The sequence below is a fragment of the Grus americana genome, chromosome 6 (genome assembly GCF_028858705.1).
Source record: "Grus americana isolate bGruAme1 chromosome 6, bGruAme1.mat, whole genome shotgun sequence".
NCBI lineage: Eukaryota > Metazoa > Chordata > Aves > Gruiformes > Gruidae > Grus > Grus americana.
Window position 1 is genome coordinate 20,956,755 of NC_072857.1, and position 17,752 is coordinate 20,974,506.

At 39.1% G+C, this 17,752-nt stretch overlaps 1 protein-coding gene across 10 annotated transcripts in view; it reads left to right on the forward strand.

Moving 5' to 3' along the window:
* Positions 1-17,752, forward strand: part of CSRNP3 (cysteine and serine rich nuclear protein 3) — a 108,067-nt gene that overhangs the window by 66,679 nt on the left and 23,636 nt on the right. For all 10 annotated transcript variants that reach the window (XM_054830397.1, XM_054830404.1, XM_054830394.1 and 7 more), the window contains one exon: positions 11,009-11,179. In XM_054830397.1, the coding sequence (XP_054686372.1) occupies positions 11,009-11,179 (171 nt within the window). The remainder of the gene's footprint in view (positions 1-11,008; positions 11,180-17,752) is intronic.

Here is a 17,752-nt window from a genome sequence, read left to right on the forward strand (position 1 = left end):
TCTGGAAAATTCTGGGCTTTTTTCTCTTTCAGATTTACATATAATTGTCTCTAATAACGTCCCTTCCTCTAGTCTTATCCCCCACCCTTCAAAAAAGTTTGCATTTCTAGGACCTTTGCTTCAGTTCACCATTGTTTCGTATCTTTTTTTCTACAATGAAATAGGGAAAATGGGAAAAGGAATGTAAATGTGTATCATCATAAAAATTTGGTGGAAAATCCACTTAATACATATGTTGTCTAAAAGCGAAATTAGGGATAAAAGGAAGAGGAGCTGCTTGAATTTTTCAGGTTTTTGTATGTTTAAATGCAAAAATATAAGCAAGGATTTAAAAACTCGATGCTTATCCTTAAAACTTAACATCGAAATGCATTGGACCACTTGCTTTTAGGCTTTCTGATGAAAAGATAAATGGCTTTTGGTTACTACTTCATAAATCATTTCCTGACATGTTTAACTTGATGTCCTGATTCAGTTTGGGGCCAGTTAGCATCCTGCTCTTTCATAACCAATAGGGATTTACATATTTATTTTACTATCTAGTGCGAAGTAGGAAGCATGGGCTACACGGTACGGAGCCTGACCCTCATCAGTCTTTCTGAGGGATGTGGGCAGGAACTAGAACATCATTTACTGATTGTAGCTTCACTGTCCTGTGTGGTCCTTGGATTTTGATGAGGAAATGCAATCAAGTGATACTGTTATGTAGGGTAAGGCTGCAGAGTAAATAAGCCTTTGTGGTAATTGTAGCTTTCATTGGCGTGCTGCCCCTTTGAGGGTAGCGAGAGGAATTTGGGGTTGTGTTACATTTATTTGTTTCATACTGGTAAATCATTTCTGTGCGTGCCTATAAATAAGTTGTGTTTTTCGTCTGTGCTGCAAATCAGGATAAATTGGTCTGTGCTGAGCACTATGCTGCTGCAGCTATTCTGGTGTCAGTACCTCAGCTAGCTGGTCCAGAGCTGGCCTGGGGATCTTTAGCACCCTGCCATAAAAGTGCTGTCTGCTGAAAGCAGCAGGAACTGCTGAAGAACTGCTGTGGTGTCTCTGCAACTGGCGTCGCACAGCTGTGGAAGGAAAGGCTGATGGACCAGCACCAGGGCTTACATTTCCCTGCTGGGGTTCACAGCTGGGGGAAGAGGGCTGCTTTCCAAACTCATCTCCCTGGGCTGCCCGTGAGTGGGGGCCAGGGCTCATCTGGGCCAGTGGGCATCTCCTCCCTGAGGAGCAGCTGGGTGGTACTTCTGGGAGGGTGAAAAAGGCTGATATTGCAGTGGCTTCAGAAGGAGATTGGGTTTTTTTTGAATAGGGATCTGAATTTGATAATGAACTTCTCAGTGATTTAAAATCTGTACTTTATTATAATTGAACAAAGTCTCCTTTTAATGTAGCATGAATATGTTAAAAAAGTAAGCTGGATTGCAGATGTTTTCAGTTGTACTTCCTAAGCAATAGCAATCTCTAGTAAATGCTATTTGTGTGGGGGTGAAAGGCTAAACCAAAAAAATATTGAAAGCCACAAAATGTATGTATTCATTGTTTTTAGTGTGGATAACAAATGCTAGCACTGCTTACTTCCAAAATGAACTGTGACAGCTAAGCAGGCTATTCTCAAGCAAACATTTCTGTCTTGAAGTATTTTATGGGGGGGGGGGGAACCCCATGACTCTGGGGGACTTGAAGTGCTTGCAGAGCTGCCATTGTTCTGCTCTCTTGCAGTACCAGAGTCTTTATTGAACCATTTGCTTTCAGAGTAGCTCAAGGTTTAACTTTGTAGCTTTCAGTTAAGTCACTCAGTTGTTTACCATTATGCCCTCCTCACCCACTCTTACTTCTAAACAAGCATCTTTTAACAATGAAATGGAAAAGTGAAAATTGCAGAATGTTAACCTCCTCATCTCAGTTCCCCTGGAAAAGACAGAATAATCAGAGATTTGATAAAGCAAAATATCGTAAAATATATCAAATAAAAATACCTTGGGTTGAAAGCGTAAGCCACATACCTTCACAGCAGTGCTTTTCAGGAGAGCGTAGGGCAGATAATTAATTTTGTCCCAGCAGAGTCCTCTGGCTGAGATGTCATTGAATGGTCATAAGGTGCTTACAAGTCAAGCAATGCTATGGGAATGGGCTAGCTGCTTAGTTTCTATTCATCACTGTCTCGGTGACAAGAGTGCCTTGGGAATTGGATGGGTACATACTTGTTATTAGACCTGCAGCTCTTCTGTCAGCCCTCTGGAAGAGTTTCAGCTTTGAATTATAAAGTGAACTGGAAGGGATTTTTAGACATGTTTATTATGATGCCAAATCACTACAGCCATAAACTCCACATTTTCTTTAGTATTACAAAAAAGTGAAGAGAGACAATGTTCAATTTTAATGCAATTGGGATCTAGTTTTAGATCAGTCTTACTGCGGTCTGTAACTTTACACATTCATGTTGTGGTAACACCATAAACCCTTCCTCTGTGTGCCTTTGTGTTGAGTATACAAAGGTACACACACACAGGTGAGTAAGGACCTATGCATCATTTTTGCTGGCCAAAAGTATGAAGTTAATAATTGGAAAGATTGGCTGTAATTGAATACACGCTTTAAAAATCCTACCTTTTTTGGAGTGGTCAGTTATTAAAATTACTAAGAATTTATTGATTACGCATGTTTTGTCTCTCTAGAAATCAGTCATCTCATTCTGTGATGCTGTGGTCACTAAATTTGGGAATTTGAAATCTTAGCGTAGCTGATCTTTTTGACTGATTTCTTAAGGAAATTAGGCTTACGCAGTTATGCTTTCTCTATGCCTATCATATTGCCCAATATGTTTATCATATTTTCCTTATTAGTTTTTTTAACCCATTACCTCATTTCAGCTGAGCTTGAATGAGAAGTAGTAGATCTTCTTCAAGTGTTGTGCGAATAGGTAGTGAGATGGAAAAGAGAGACACTGTTAGTTCACATCAGTGAAAAGAAATTTGCACTATGACTAAATCCCTGGTTATCAAAGTAACCGCATAGAGGAATGCATTAAACACTGCAACCCTGGGGAAGACCATCACTGAAGCAACCCCCCTACTGTGCCTCAGGTAATCCATCCGGAAGGGGCAACTCCATAAAGAATCAAGTTCTGTTCATTTCTCAGAATATTTTTTTTTTTGTAAGCTTGAAATTAAATTGTACTTGTATTTTCTAACTGATAACTAAATACCTTATTTTTACTTTGTGCTGTTCTTAGAAAAGAACCTGAATTGTCAACACTACATGCGTGTCAGTGGCAGGAGGAATCTTATCAGTTATGTATTGTATAAATTCATTATTTCCTGTATTCAGTAATTTGTTGTGCATGTTATGGGGTTTTTTTGGTGAATTTCCCCAATCAATGTTTATTGTTGAAATAATAGTGTTGCTAAAAATCTCCATTTTTTTTAAAGAAACATACTGGTTTTTCTGGTTGAATAGATACACCATGTATGGTGAAAAGTCAAAAAGCAAATAATAGAAACAAATATTAATTTTACATCTTTTATTTTTAAGTGTCATTTTTATGGGCCTGAATGCCTACTTAGGGCTATCTTGGGTGTGTATTAAAGCTGCAGATTGTAACATTATGTGTTGGTCGTGCATTGTCCTTGATTTAGATAGAAAGCTTGAATTATTATAGCCATAAAGCTATTTCTGAAGATAGTAGTTTTAAAACATCACAGCCTTCCAGTAGATATTAATAATTTATATTTTCCAGTACGAATAGTTTTATTGACTCTGATCTCTAGAGAGAAAGATGCACTTAAACATCTCTTTACTAATTTTGGCTTCACTTGAGGCTAAGCCTTGAATGAAGTCATGATTTTACTCTCATGCCATGGAGCTATATTCATTTCATTGGTGGCAATTGAATGTTGGCTGCTGCTGACCAAATTTGGTTTTGTTTATAGGGGCCTGTTTCATACACTCTTCCTCAAATACTTCTGCTAAAGAAAATAATAGGGTTTATGGTATTTTTGAGCTGCTGTTTAGTTTCTGCCATTTTCTTTCAGCTTCCCAGTAGAAAGAAGCCACACAGTAACCTCTTCAAGAAGTGTTTTGGGCTACCAGAGATGCCTGTCTATTGCTAAGTTGCTACTAATAGCTATGCTAAATATTTATTTGGTATCTTAAAAATGTACACAGCCCTGTGAGAGTATTAGAGAATTGGGTTAATGGTGTTCTTCCTATTTTTAACATTTACTACAAAGATAAAACAAGGTATTATGGGAGTTTTTTATGGTTCTGGTGTGTAAAAAAAGAGAAGAGAAAAGAGGAAAAAATACAAAGCCCATCAACCCAAAATCTTTTGATTGGTTGCTTATAAGTTGTCAGATGCAAAGCTCATACCGTAAGTTTTACATTACTTGTTATTGAAGTTTGAAGAACGTGATTTGACCATTGTAGTATGAGGGGCCCCACACCAGTTTCCCTGTTCTCCGTCACTGAAAACCTGGAGGCTTCTGGAGCTCCCAGATCTGTGTCAGCATTTTCATAGGCATAGGAGAAGGTGGTATTCTTCCAGCTGTGCCTATTCTTGGGTGGATGTGACAAGACAAAGGCATCAGGTTAGACAAAATCATCTGCCAAGCTGGAATTTGAATGCTGAATTAAGGAGAGGAAAGTTGAAACAGTCTCCATTAGGGAACGTGCTGAGCATGCCTATTGTATAATGCTGCAGCAATACTAAAACGCAAATGGCTGCTGGCTGTGCACAGACAGTTCTTTAATATCTCAGGATTTGGTGCATAATAAGCTAAGACCATTTTTTCATGCTACCTATGTGATGCATTCTTATTAAAAATATTTGTTAAGGCATCTTAAACATGTATACATAATTAAATTTTACTAGTGTGTGACAAAAGAAAGCCTATGTTAGAAGAGCAACAGAATTTGCAGAGCTAAGCGAGGAATAATTGGCAAATAGCATAATTTTTGCAGTCATATGACTCTTTACTGTGTATTTATTTTGATACCCAAAGCAATGTATATTTACATTTCAGAGATGGCTCTTGAAGCTAAGAATACATTTCACAAGGGTACTGCAAATGGTCTAACTGTATTAGGGCAGCATTCTGCTTCACAAATCAGTTCTGCTGAGAAGCCGAGTGTATTAGTACAACTGATCTGCTTCTGCTAATTGTGCTGGCTTGTCCAAAGTGAGCTGAGCTAATGAAAATCCTTAGCTATATGTTCAGATACATAGCACAGATGAATTCCTGCTGCATGGTAATGCTCAACTTTGAGGACACCCATATTTTTATATCTCCTGTATAATTGGCCTCCAGTGATCATGGCTGCATATGGCTTTGCTATTTCATTTGTATTTCTCTTAATCAGTGAAGGAAACTTAAAATTCAGTGGTTTTGGATCAGAGTCCAGCTTCTGTAGGAAAGGAGGGGGTTTTTTTCATAACCTTTTACTTAAGCCTTCAATCCCTTCTCATCTCTTTTTTTTTCCTCTCTCCAGTTTTACGTCTTCCATTGTGCTGTTATTCAGTCCTTACTGTCATTCTCAAAACCTGACTGAATTAGGGAAATTCTTATGCGTTTAGGTAAATCTTTGACATTTGAAATATATCTCTACTAAAAATTTCAAGTCTTTTCCTTAAAGTTCTTGGGAGTGAGAGTGCTTTTCAACCATTGCAGTTGCAAGATTATTTTTAATCATTGTTATTTTTAACACAGATAAAACAGTTTATCTCTTTTCACTTTTTAAATATTTTGCCAAGTTTAAACATACATGAAGGATTATACGAAACTTTCAAAGGAGATGAGAAAAAATGGACAAAAAGTGAGAGAATAAGAGCAAACTCTTCATGTTCCCCTTTCCAGAAGAACATATTTAGAGGTCAGAATAGCCAGCATAATTGATTCCTGCCAGAGGCAGTATGAATTTATATCTTTACCCTTGACTTGACTTTTAGCCTATATTTATTTAGCCATTTAAATTGTTGTTGCCATTTCTTTTGACTGCCCCCTTGGCAGTCTCATTGTTGACACTTTCACTTCACTTCTTCCCTATTTGAAGTCATAATAATTGGAAATATTTTTGAAAGAAAGTGTGTAGGCTACAACTAAATACTGTGTCACTCTAATTTCAAGTTTTACTGTTTTCTCAGTTCAAGCCAGCATTGTGTAGTGTAAGGTGTATTTCCTCATAGGGAGCTTCTGACTAAATATTTAAATTGCAATCTTGACATTACATTTGCTGTGATACGCAAACTTAAAGTTTTAAAGAGCTAATCAGGGGTGTTAAGAAAGCTGAGTTGATTTTTAAGGTGGCCAGAAGATAAATTAAAGGAATCTAGTAGCCTTTTATTGAAGGGGAGAGGGATCAATGTTCAGAAGAAGAATTTTGAAAATGGCCCAGCTATCACTCCCCAGAGATCCTATCATTTAATACAGCTGCTTTGGTTTTCAGACATTTCCTTTTTAAAGTGTTTTAGAATTGATCAAAATCCCATTGTGTTTGAAGACAAGGCAAAATCACAGTGCCAGCAGAGCTCGTTTACTGATGCAGAGGTCCAGTAACATACTGTAGGGAGGAGTGTGTGTTTCTTAACGGTGTCAAGACAGCTGTAAAATACTCTGTCCTTCCAATGAGACTCTTTGAGCAGGAATCCTTTTTTTTTTTTTTTTTTTTTTATGTAGTAAGGATAGGCTGTGGTCATTGAGGACCATAGGTCTTTTGCCTCTGAGTAAAGTTTCAGGATTAGTCACTAAGGCACATCTCCTTAATGAAATAAGAAGCAAGGCAATTAGAGGTTAGATGCCTGAGAGTTAAATGTTTTAATCCCAACGTCTGGGTGGTTACCCTTCAGCATGAAATCCCTGCTCAGCTGTTTGCTGTGGAAGCTCCTTATGGCCCACAGTCACAGCCCACTGCCTGCTCCCGAAGGCAAGCTTATAAACCTTCCCTTTCAAGAACAGAGCATAGGTCGCTCTTCCTCTTAAAACATCTTTCTTGTAAAGATCTGCTGCTGAATGTGTTTCCTGTAATTTACACAGTACTTTAACAGGTAAGGAACTCACCAGGATGCTGGAGAGTTGAGTCTGTTGTTCAGTAATATCTGAACTATAAGCTATAGCTTAGTGGAGAGCACCCTTGTCCTTTGCTTAGGTGAAGACTGTTTCACTGTATAGAAAATAATGCCAAGATTCATAGTGCAGAGAGAGTGCACAGGTAGCATGCCAAGTGCTGTACTGCATTAACCAACCTTCGGGTACAGAAGCAGTCACTCATGGGTTTGGGCTGGGCCCAACCATTCTGTCCCTTTTCCTTCTCAACATGCTCTGAACTCACACTCCATTTTCCTTTTGTTCTTAGACACCTTTCTTGGAAGAACACCAAGTTTCAGGCTCCCAGGGAGACCTGGACATGAAGTTATTCAGGCATGTCAAATCTCTTTAACTTCTGAGTATGTGCAGAAGCAGCCTTTAGGCTAGGGGAACTTCAAAGTGAGAAAGTGAGACCCTGAAAAAGCTCAGATGCCTTTGAAGAAGACAGTTTGGTGACAGGTGGGCCAAGCCTTCTAGGAAAGGGGTTTTGATCTGAGAACTGGTCAAATATGAGGGCATTGGAGTAATTTAAAAGTTACTGATTTCTTAATTGAAAGCAGCTGTTTCTCAGTCAACAGGCAGTAATCAACCATTTGTATGCCCCTGTGCCCTTGCAGGGTGTAGGCTGAGCAGGTGTAACTGTGACATGGCAGTGGGTACCTGTGGAGATTGCACGTCACTCCCCTTGCTTTGTTTTCTGGCCCTAGGGAATCTGGACCAGTTCCCAGAGCAGACTCAAGAGAGCTTTATCAGGGACCATTGCTCCCTGTACGTTACTCTCAAGAGTTGGATACCTTTTGATGGGAACCCATGTCTTGTTCTGGGAATCGTTAACTCATAATTGGGAAGAATCTGTTTGAATAGTAACTGAGTACACAAGTGTTTTCAGACCTGCACAGTTTTTTGCTCACTTTCTCTCCCTTGTTCTGGCTGATGAACACTTCAGTTACCACATTAAAAGTGGAACAGTGTTAGCAAGAGGCTGTGATGCTTTGGGGACTTCCCCAGAGAGGCAGGCTGTTACGGTTTGCACAGCTGTGAGATTGAGAGTGTAGGCAACAACATGCCGGGTGCTTTCTGGCAACTGCAGCAGTCAGGCAGGCTCCTCAGCTTTGGGATGAGTAACTCGATGCTGCTGTTCCATTTGTGTCTCCATCTTCATTCCCTCCCTGCACACCTCCACAAGTACAAAGACATTTCCTAATTCTGTATGGGATCAGATGCACTGTACCTCACTTGTAATATAATTACTATTGGCAATTGAAACAGAAATATCACTGTACAAGAGCAGGAAGAGCTCAGTGACTTCTCTTCAGCTATTTCCACTTTGTGGGGAGAACCGGTATGCATGGAGTTCTATCTAGTACAGCATGCTGCTAGACACTGGCATGCTTCAGCTGCTGTTTACTGTCCAAAATATCATAAAGACTGAAACTGCTGTGATTTTGAAGGATCTATGGCTGTAGTTTTGGGAGATGTGTTTTGTTGTGGGCTTTTTCTCCCCATAAACTAATATGAAACTTGTTGCCTCAGGAGAGCAAGTCAAATGAATTTATAAGAGGCTGTACACTGTTGTATAGCAACATTTCAACTTTATGCTTAAGGGAGATTGACTGCAGGGATGAGGAAGCAGTCATGTATCTGCAGTGGTTGTGACTGGATTTCTCATCCCATTGCTTTCCACAGAAGCATTAAATACTGACTACTGCTGAAGACAGGATATTAAACTTGGTGCAATCATGTATGTGCTGCTTGGAGCTTTTGCTTCCTAAGAGGTGAATGAACTCCCTTATTATAACACTTCTGTTCTAGTCCTTGTAATTAAATAATATCATAAAAATGTTGTATAATGTATACTTAATTTCTAGTTTTGACTTAAAAAGGCAAGTTTAAACCTGCCCATAACTCCCTCCTGCTGTGCTTAGGACCTGGCAGACAACGTAAAATGCTTTGTCAGCAAAGCAAAACAAGTAATTAGAACTAACTTTCTGTTGCACTGGGATGCAACCATGATATTCTTGCCACCTCAGTCCCAAGATTTCCTATAGACATACTTCAGTGTTTGCCAAATTATGATTTTGAATTAGTGCTACAGATTCTGTAACCTGCTGAGCCCATCAATTTTTAATTTTTTTGTTTTGTAGCTCTCAGTTTCATATACCCGCCCTTATCCTGTTCTAGCTTCGTATCAGGCCAAAAGTTGGTTGCAAACCTCTTCACACTGTCACTGTGTTTTCTCCAGGAAGGAAGCTGGTGTTGAGGCTTGAAAGGACCTATAGGATGCCTAGGAGACATTGAAACTACTTGCTACTAGACCAACTGTGAGCAAAGATACCAGAGGATCTACTGAAGTGCTGTGCTTACAGGGTCAGAACATAGCAGCTACATCACTGAGATGAGACTACCTCTATATTAAATAAAAAGATAAGAGGTGCAGGCTAAGGACAGCATTCTCTGGCTTCAGCTACCAAGTGGCAGGGTACAGGTCTTGTCCACAGTGGCTAAGCTGTCAGCCCTCTGCCAAAACCCGGGTGCTGTCATCCAGCCTGCCTGCTGGGAGTGGTTCTGGCACCTGCTTCATCCTGCATTATCCAGGAGAGTGCAAGGTGACCTGGGCCAAAACTCTGAAATGTGCTAATTGTTAAACCGTATGGCCAGTGCTGGAGTCTCTGCCTTAACTTTGTCTTACTGACTAGTCATTTAGCCCAGCATATGTTAGCTTCCTGACAGATTTTTTTTTTTTTAAACATAAAACCATAGAAATGTTGGCTGGAAGGTGGCTCTGGAAGTTATCTAGTCCAACTTCCTGGATGGAGCAGAATGCAGCTGGCTCAGAATTAATGAGTCCTAAAGGTAGCTGCAGGGATTTCAAAAGTTCTGTTTCAGTGAGGAATACAAATTTCTTTTTTCTTTTTTTTTCTTTTTTTTTTTCCCTTGCTTTCAGTGGGATTTGGCAGAACCCCTGTGGTAAGTCCGTAGCGCTAGGTTGTGTGTCCTACTTGGCGAGTCTACCATGTTATCAATCCTAGACAAACTTTTTGCCTGGATTAAGTATCAGCACTGCTTGCCTCTGCAGTGCGGTGGGTGGCATGGTGGCAGCTGCATGTCCTCGGAGCAAGCTCCAGCTGTTCTTGATCTCTCCTCAGTTAGTTAAGGGTACACTTTCTCCTTAATTATGTGCAATTCATCTTATATTTCTACCTCTGCTGCTAAATTTCTGCTTGAACACTTTGTTTTATAATCTTCTTCTCAACCTCTGGACTCTCATTTCTTAATGTGGGAAGGAGAGAGTTTGGGAGGCAATTGGTGTCTCTGACTGGACTGGGGAATTTCTGAATTCCAGGCATTTATTGAGCACTGTATTGGTATATGGTCTTATGACTGCATTGTCTTTTATCTGTCCATGATATTGGAATTATCAGATGGATTTCTTACAGGGGTGAGGTGAACACTGATTAGATCACATGTATTTGGCAATGGGAACTGTAGTGTTCAGGATGATTTCTTCTTACTTAATTTCATCCCTGATTGTGAACATTCCTTCCTCCTGTGGCAGCCAAGGGAGGGACCAGGTGAGGATGTTTGAAGAGAAATTCCCATTTTTTCCTTGTTTGAAATTTCACAACATAACCTAGAAATCAGGGATGCTATTGACATAAAAATGGGAAAAATACTCCTGAAAGCAATGTACACATTATTCTAGCGAAATAACCATCTCCCTACATGTCAAGTTAGAGTATGACTTGGGATTTTTTTTTTCCTTTTCTACAGTTTCACTGCCTCCTTATTAATTATATCTAATTTCATACTAAATGGTTATTCAAGTGGCATCTTATTGGTACTTCTAAGTAAAAACGACTTTGGAGGTTATGACTGCGTATTCTGCAGTTGGCTGTTTCAGTGCCTCATTGCCTCTGTTCCTGTTACAGGTGCATGTGACAGCATTGCAGCAATGAGTGGAATTCTGAAGAGGAAGTTTGAAGAAGTTGATGGCTCCTCACCTTGTTCCTCTGTGCGGGAGTCAGATGATGACATTTCTAGCAGTGAAAGCGCTGACAGTGGTGATAGTGTCAATCCATCCACTTCTAATCATTTTACCCGTAAGTACTGAAGTTGTGTATCTAAAGAATTCTTCCTGTTCTTCAAAATAAAATAAATTTTATGGTTAGATAAACATAATTTTAAATTGAACAGATGATAAAATGGACTGTGTAGTGTTCAGTTTGCTCAGAATGACGTAGCAAACTTGCATCCTTTTGCCTTCTTGTAACTATATAAAACTTAGGTGTAAAAATCTGAAGTCACTTGGAAGTCCCTACCTATTTGCCATTTGAATTACATAGCTGTTTGTAGTTAACGTTGGGAGTTGTGCTTAAGGTGTTTCAAACAGGTACTGTAGGGAAGGTGCTTTAGGTAAGTTTGTTTATTTTCCTTAGGTAAGTGTAGTGCAGCTGGCAGCTATCTGCACTATTGTATTGGTGAGAGTTCTTCTCCAAAGAAAATAATAAGCTTTCTTTTATTTGGAATTGCGGAACATTGTGTATGGGACACATTATTGCAATAGTTTCTATCCTTCATGTCGGGGAGGGTATCTCTGTACTAGGCAATGTGTGTACTGATAAGAATTGGTTTTAAGTTAGCAAAGCTACATGTGCAGCATATATATCTAGGGAGAATGAATTTACAGCTTATATTTGTAGCTTATGATATTCGTTTTAGGTGGTTATACTGTTTTAATAGTGAACTGCATGTTTTAAAAAGCAGGGGTTTGCCTCCATGAACTCTGCTGCATATAGATCTCCCCACTGGAGTTAGTGGCTATAAAGCTGTTTTCTTAAGACTGTGAGCCAAGGAGTAGGTGAGGATCCTCATCACTGCCCATAAACAATGTGATCTTTATAACTACGTGGTTTAGATTGCATGTAGAAATCATTGTTTGTAGCATGTGATGTGAGTGTTCTTAGAACCGATTTGCCCACCAAATGCTGCTGTGCAGTTTGAGCTAGGGTTTGGATGTGAGGGTCCGAATCCTCTGCTCTAGTATGGAGCATTCCTGTGCAAAGGGTTACACAGCCACAACTTTGCAAATGTGTTTACGTGTAACAATCTTGATGTGGTAAATTATATTTAAGATGCAGTACTAGTAGGGGACCTATTTTATCGAAATGCCACAAAGGAGTAAGTGACCCAGTAAATGTCTTTGGTAGTGTTAAGAAATAGCTTGGTGACAATATTATCTGCATGCAGATCTTTTAACTTTTGCATCTGTTTAAGGACTTAGATGATTATTCATCATAGACTGAAAGCAGTCCTTTTACATCAAACAGTCATTGCCACCCACACAGAAGACAGCAATTTTATTGTGAATACACAGATAATGCAAAGAAGGCTCATACTTCAGGGGAGAAACTTGGAAGTTGTAATACGTGCATGTAACAATAAGCTTTGCTTGTAGTTGACACAATAAATAATTCAGGTTTTGAATAAAATATGTAAGAGAAACTATAGCATTTCAGTGTTATAATTAATGATGCATATAACTGACATATTTGTGGCCAGAGTAATAAATGTTTATCTGTGCGCGCACTCACACACACACATATCTATAGAAACTGTACATATTACATTTTATTAAATATATACATATATCAGTTGGCGATACAGAAATAGAAAGAATACATTGTTTGCATGTGCATTGATCCTCCTTTTAAAAAGTATTGTCTTTAATATAGATGCAGCAGCCTAAATTCCAAGAAATCAATACAGAATAATCCTAGTATTACGTAAGGCTGGTTTGGGAAGAAAAGAACTGAACAGGTGGCCTTGGTGCTACATTTGAATAGGCAAATCTCAAGGTCCTCAAGGAAAAGCCTTTTGGAGAGTAGTTTCTGTGCCACTAGAACGTGGCATCTTTCAGTGTCTAACATTCTGCTTTGCAGGAAATACTTGCAGGAGCTTGATAAAGGTGATAATTTTTTAATGGTAAGAAAATAGAGGATATTGATGCTCAGAGGAAGTATAGAATGGAAAAGTGGTTTTATCTTGCATCCAGACTCTTCCAGTGAGCAACATTATTTTGTAACTTTACCAAGGACACTCCATGTTGTATCTGGTGGGGAAGTCAGATTTTGTTAATTTGTTGCTAAAATGCTGCAAGTGAGATTTTGCACCTTCTTCTTTCTTAATATTAAAGCATATCAGTTACTTACATGTTTACACAATCAACATCTACCAATTGAGCAGTGTTACAAAAATCACTAGTTAGCTAGCCTGAGGCACATCTGCTAGTTATGAGTAACTCTGCACTAAAAAGGTGAGTCTTAGTGATGATGTATGATGGTAAAAGTTAGTATGTTTGCAATAAAAATTAATCATGTTTATATTTAAAATAAATGCAAAGCAGTAAATATACTTTACAGATGCTAAAAGATGTTTTTAATTTGATAACTACCTCTAGAAGAAACAGGATTTTTTTTTCAGATTGGATTTTTATTTTGTGTTACCTTCTCACATTTTCTTGAGTCTTCATGTGCTTTGATTCGGGAAGGAATGTTTTAATTGGACAATTGGTGAAATTTTTATACACACAGTCTTTTCATTTTGGTTTGTATTGGTTGACATAATTTGTGTGTGTGATGTTCGATGCTCTTCAGGGCAGGAGCACTTTTATTTGTATGTACTTAGATTTTTATTTTTTTTATAACTTCTAGGGGTTTTTAAAGACTTATTTAAAAAAGCTTATTTTGAGTTCTAGGAATTGATAAAAAATGAACTGATCCTACTGAGGTACTTGGCCCTGTCTTGTCAAAGCAGAGTATGTGGAAATTGTCAGTGTTCATATCTCATGAATACAGGTGTCTTACAGAGCAAGTAAGTGATGCTTACTTGAAATCTACATGCAGATGTGTTGTACAATAACAAAACTATTAACAGTGTACATTGGAAGGTGTTTTGTTCATTCTTTAAACACATCCATCTCCCAAAATGAAATAGCTTTCCTATATTGAATATTTGAATCAGTACTTTTAAGGGCATATGAAAGGAAGAGTTCTGTGAGACTTTTTCAATACAGAGACTGTGAAAAGAGCCAGTGCAGAAGAAAGGCTGGCCTGATTCCTTCCCTGTGTTACATGCCCGAGTACCTCCTTGATGGGAGTTAACTTTCTAAGCCATTTCCTGACACTTTGCACCATTTTCTTTTCTCTTTTTGTGAGACTGTTAGATCCTGTGTACTGTCTTCCTTCTGGTCCATTTTCCTGTAAGTAAATCTGAAGTTCAGTATAAACTCTGTTCTACTGAAAGAAAATGTGCAGGTCGTGGGTGACTTGTAGTTGACATCGAGATTTATATGTTAATTCTTTGACTGAGCTTTTAAAAAAAAGCCTAATGTGTCCCTCTAAGTCTTATTTTTTCTTTCTAATTGACCTGACAAAGAGAGAATTTTTTAATCACTTGCAGCTACAACTCTTTCAGTGCTTCAGCAAGCAGGCAGTTCATGTAGAAATCTATCTAGAATAGCAGATGCATCTCAGTATTTACACAACCCTTGAAACAATGTGTTGCATCAGATAAACAAGAACCTTTCAGCTCTCCTGCTTCATTAGCCTTAAGGTCAGTTTAACCTGCCAGGTGAATGAGGCACACAGCTGCTCTGGATCATTCAAGTGGGGCAGAACCACCAGAAGATAGGTTTGATCTCAACAATTAACCCTGTAGTGTGATACCAGAAAATACATGACTGAGATGTTCCTAAGTGCTATTCTATGTGACTACTACACAGGGATAAGTACGGAGTCTCTTTAACAATATATCCGTTTAAATAAATCAAGACAGCAACAATACAAAACTCCCTAGACTAACTTACAGATGTCTTTTTCTGAGTCAGAAAATGAAACTACCATCCATAAAGCATAGGCAACTTTTAGCAGGTTCATAACCAAAAAATAAATGAATGTAGTATGTTCTTGGTCAGGTATTCACGCACATCTGCACATTTTAAAATCTCTTACCAAATGGTGATGGAGTGCCTTCATTACCACTGATGGATATAATCCCTAGCGTCTTTTTTACTTAGTTTTCTCAGTCTGTTGAGGTCATTTCATTTTGATTCAGCAAGCCGTTAGTCACACCACAGAGTTACCTTAATGGATGCCAAAGCGTATTACTAACCAGTGCACATGCCTGTCCCATTTCACAGCCCCTCCTCCATATCAGAGAGAAGGATGTTCATCTTCGAGTAGCAGTCCAAGTATGCATAAACAGCGTTAGTCAGGACTAAGAGTATTCGTTCCCTTTTTCCTTAGAGGTACATGGAATACAGGGTGAGTGCACACCCAACACCATTTCCTATAAATTGCCCTGTTGAGCTAGGGCACCCCACTGCTGTGTTTCATCAGCTCCACAGCAAGTTGTCTTTGGCATTGTCGTCAGTACAACGCTGTGACAGTTCCTACGACTGTGTGGGCTGAGGGACAGCGGGTTCCACGCTCCAGATCAGGTGTGAGGAATTCATCCTGCCTTGTAGAGGTACCCACCCCTAAATGCTTAATCTGTTTTTCTGGTAAAGAAAAAGATCCAAATTTAAGTGGTATAATTGCATGCAATTGAAAGACCTGGGAAGACTTCATGAAGTCCCATCTTTTGTGCTTTGGTGCTGGTAAAAACTCCCCATACCACATTAATCACAGATGCATGTTTTAAGAGGTGTACTTTGAGGAGCTGCTGCTTTCCTCTGCCATTTCAACTTCAATGTAGTGCAGCTGAAGCTTCCAGTGTAACGCCTTTTTGCAGAGGCTTCTCTTCACCTGCAGAGCCAGGTGGAATCTCCACCACCAGCTCATCTGACAAGGTGATCTTCATCAACAGGAGGTAGAACCATCGCACAGCCTAGTTGACATCCTCCATCAATTACCTGAATCTTGCTGTTAGCAAGGTTATCCTGCAGCCAGCCACAATCATAGGTCCTGTCGTTATGCTAATTAGGGTACTGTCTTTAAGAGTATTGGATGCCTTAGGTTCATTATGAATGCAGCTGATCAGTGAAGGTTCTGAGAATCTGGAATAAGGACAATTGTAGAAGGAGTTTTAAAGAAATGTGAAGAGGGGTTAGGAGGTAGGCTCCCACTGGTTTTTAGAAGGAATTGTGCAACTAATTCTATTTCTATATTTTTGAAAATTTCTCTCCTATAAATGAGCACATTTCATATACTATACAAACAGGGACAGTTGTTGACTTACATGATGTTTTTGTTGGCTTAGATAACATTTTTTTGTTGAAGATGTTCATGACAGATATGCAAAATATGTTTGCAAATGCAAAGTCACGGACAGCTAAGTAGGAAGTTGTATTTGTATCAAATGGCTATTCACAGAAGTCACCCATAAGATGGGACAAAGGATTGCCTCTAGTGTCTCAGGAGAGTTCTGCAAATACAACTGTTATGCATGGGTGTTCCTGCAAGGATCTGTGGTAGCGGCTTTCCTCCTCACACTGTTCGAAGCTGGGGCCAAGGTCAGAAATAATCATCTATGAAACAGCAGCTGGCATTTAGAGTAAATGGTGAGGCAGAGAGCAGTTAACTGTCTCCACTTTTCCCCGCAGGCTGATAGTATTCGCAGAATGAAGAAACTGGACTACTATGATGATTGTCACAGAAAAGTGTTCTGGAGATAGAGGGTGCTGAGGAAGTAAACTTAAAGCTTTCACTGAAAGTTTAGCAGTAAAATTCCAGCTTTTAGCATGCATCTCAAGAATTTAACATTTCTGTGAGATCTTAGATAAAACTCTGACTGTGAGGTAAAATGTTTAACTAAAGTACAAATGAAAAACCTCTCCTGTTCATGTCAAACTTGTCCGTGAGCTAGTATTTTTCAAAAACCTTTTCAAATGTGACATAAATAAATCTAGCATTAGGCAAGCATTCCCGTTGAGCCCCTCCTGTGAGGTGAATTTAGCTTTGGCTTTACCCAAGAGGAAGACACCAGAAGGATGGAGCAGTGAAATGCTACTAGGGTAAGTGTTACTGTTCTACAGGATTGTTCCTGTCCTGTCTAATTTCCACTACTCAATTTACGCCTTTCTGAGTCTGCAGTTCCCTTCAAGACTTCCACATTCAAATTTATTTTAGAAAATACCTCCCTGCCCTCAAGCCCACACGCTTCTTTAGGAGAGTATATCGTATGTCACAGCACTTCCTCTTAATGTGGATTTTCATCGTGTAGGAAAAGTGTTTCATTATTAAGCTTTTAAAATTTGTAAGTGTATGGAGACTCTTAGAAAAATATCTTTCAGGAGGCAGTGGGGTAGAAGGAGAGATACGAGGCAGAGGTAGAAGCAATCTCTGGAACATGACCTTTTCGCAAGGTTTTGTTTTCTGTGAAGATTGCAAAGCGAGCTGGCTTTTATAAGTGATGTTCTGACCTGGACTGCCATGACGTTCTAGGCTTTGCTGTTCTGTGGTGTTAGATTTGATGGAACACTGCGTGGGAAAGTCATGGAGCAGGTGGAGAATAGTGTTAATCATTCTTGCCATAGTGGTTTATATGGTACTAAGAATACATAAATAGCAGACAAATGGGTAGTAGAGTATAAAAAAAGCAGCATTTCTTCCTGTCTACGATAGAACTGAAATCCAAAAGGCTGCTTCGTACATGTTTTTTCCAGCCTTTTGAAA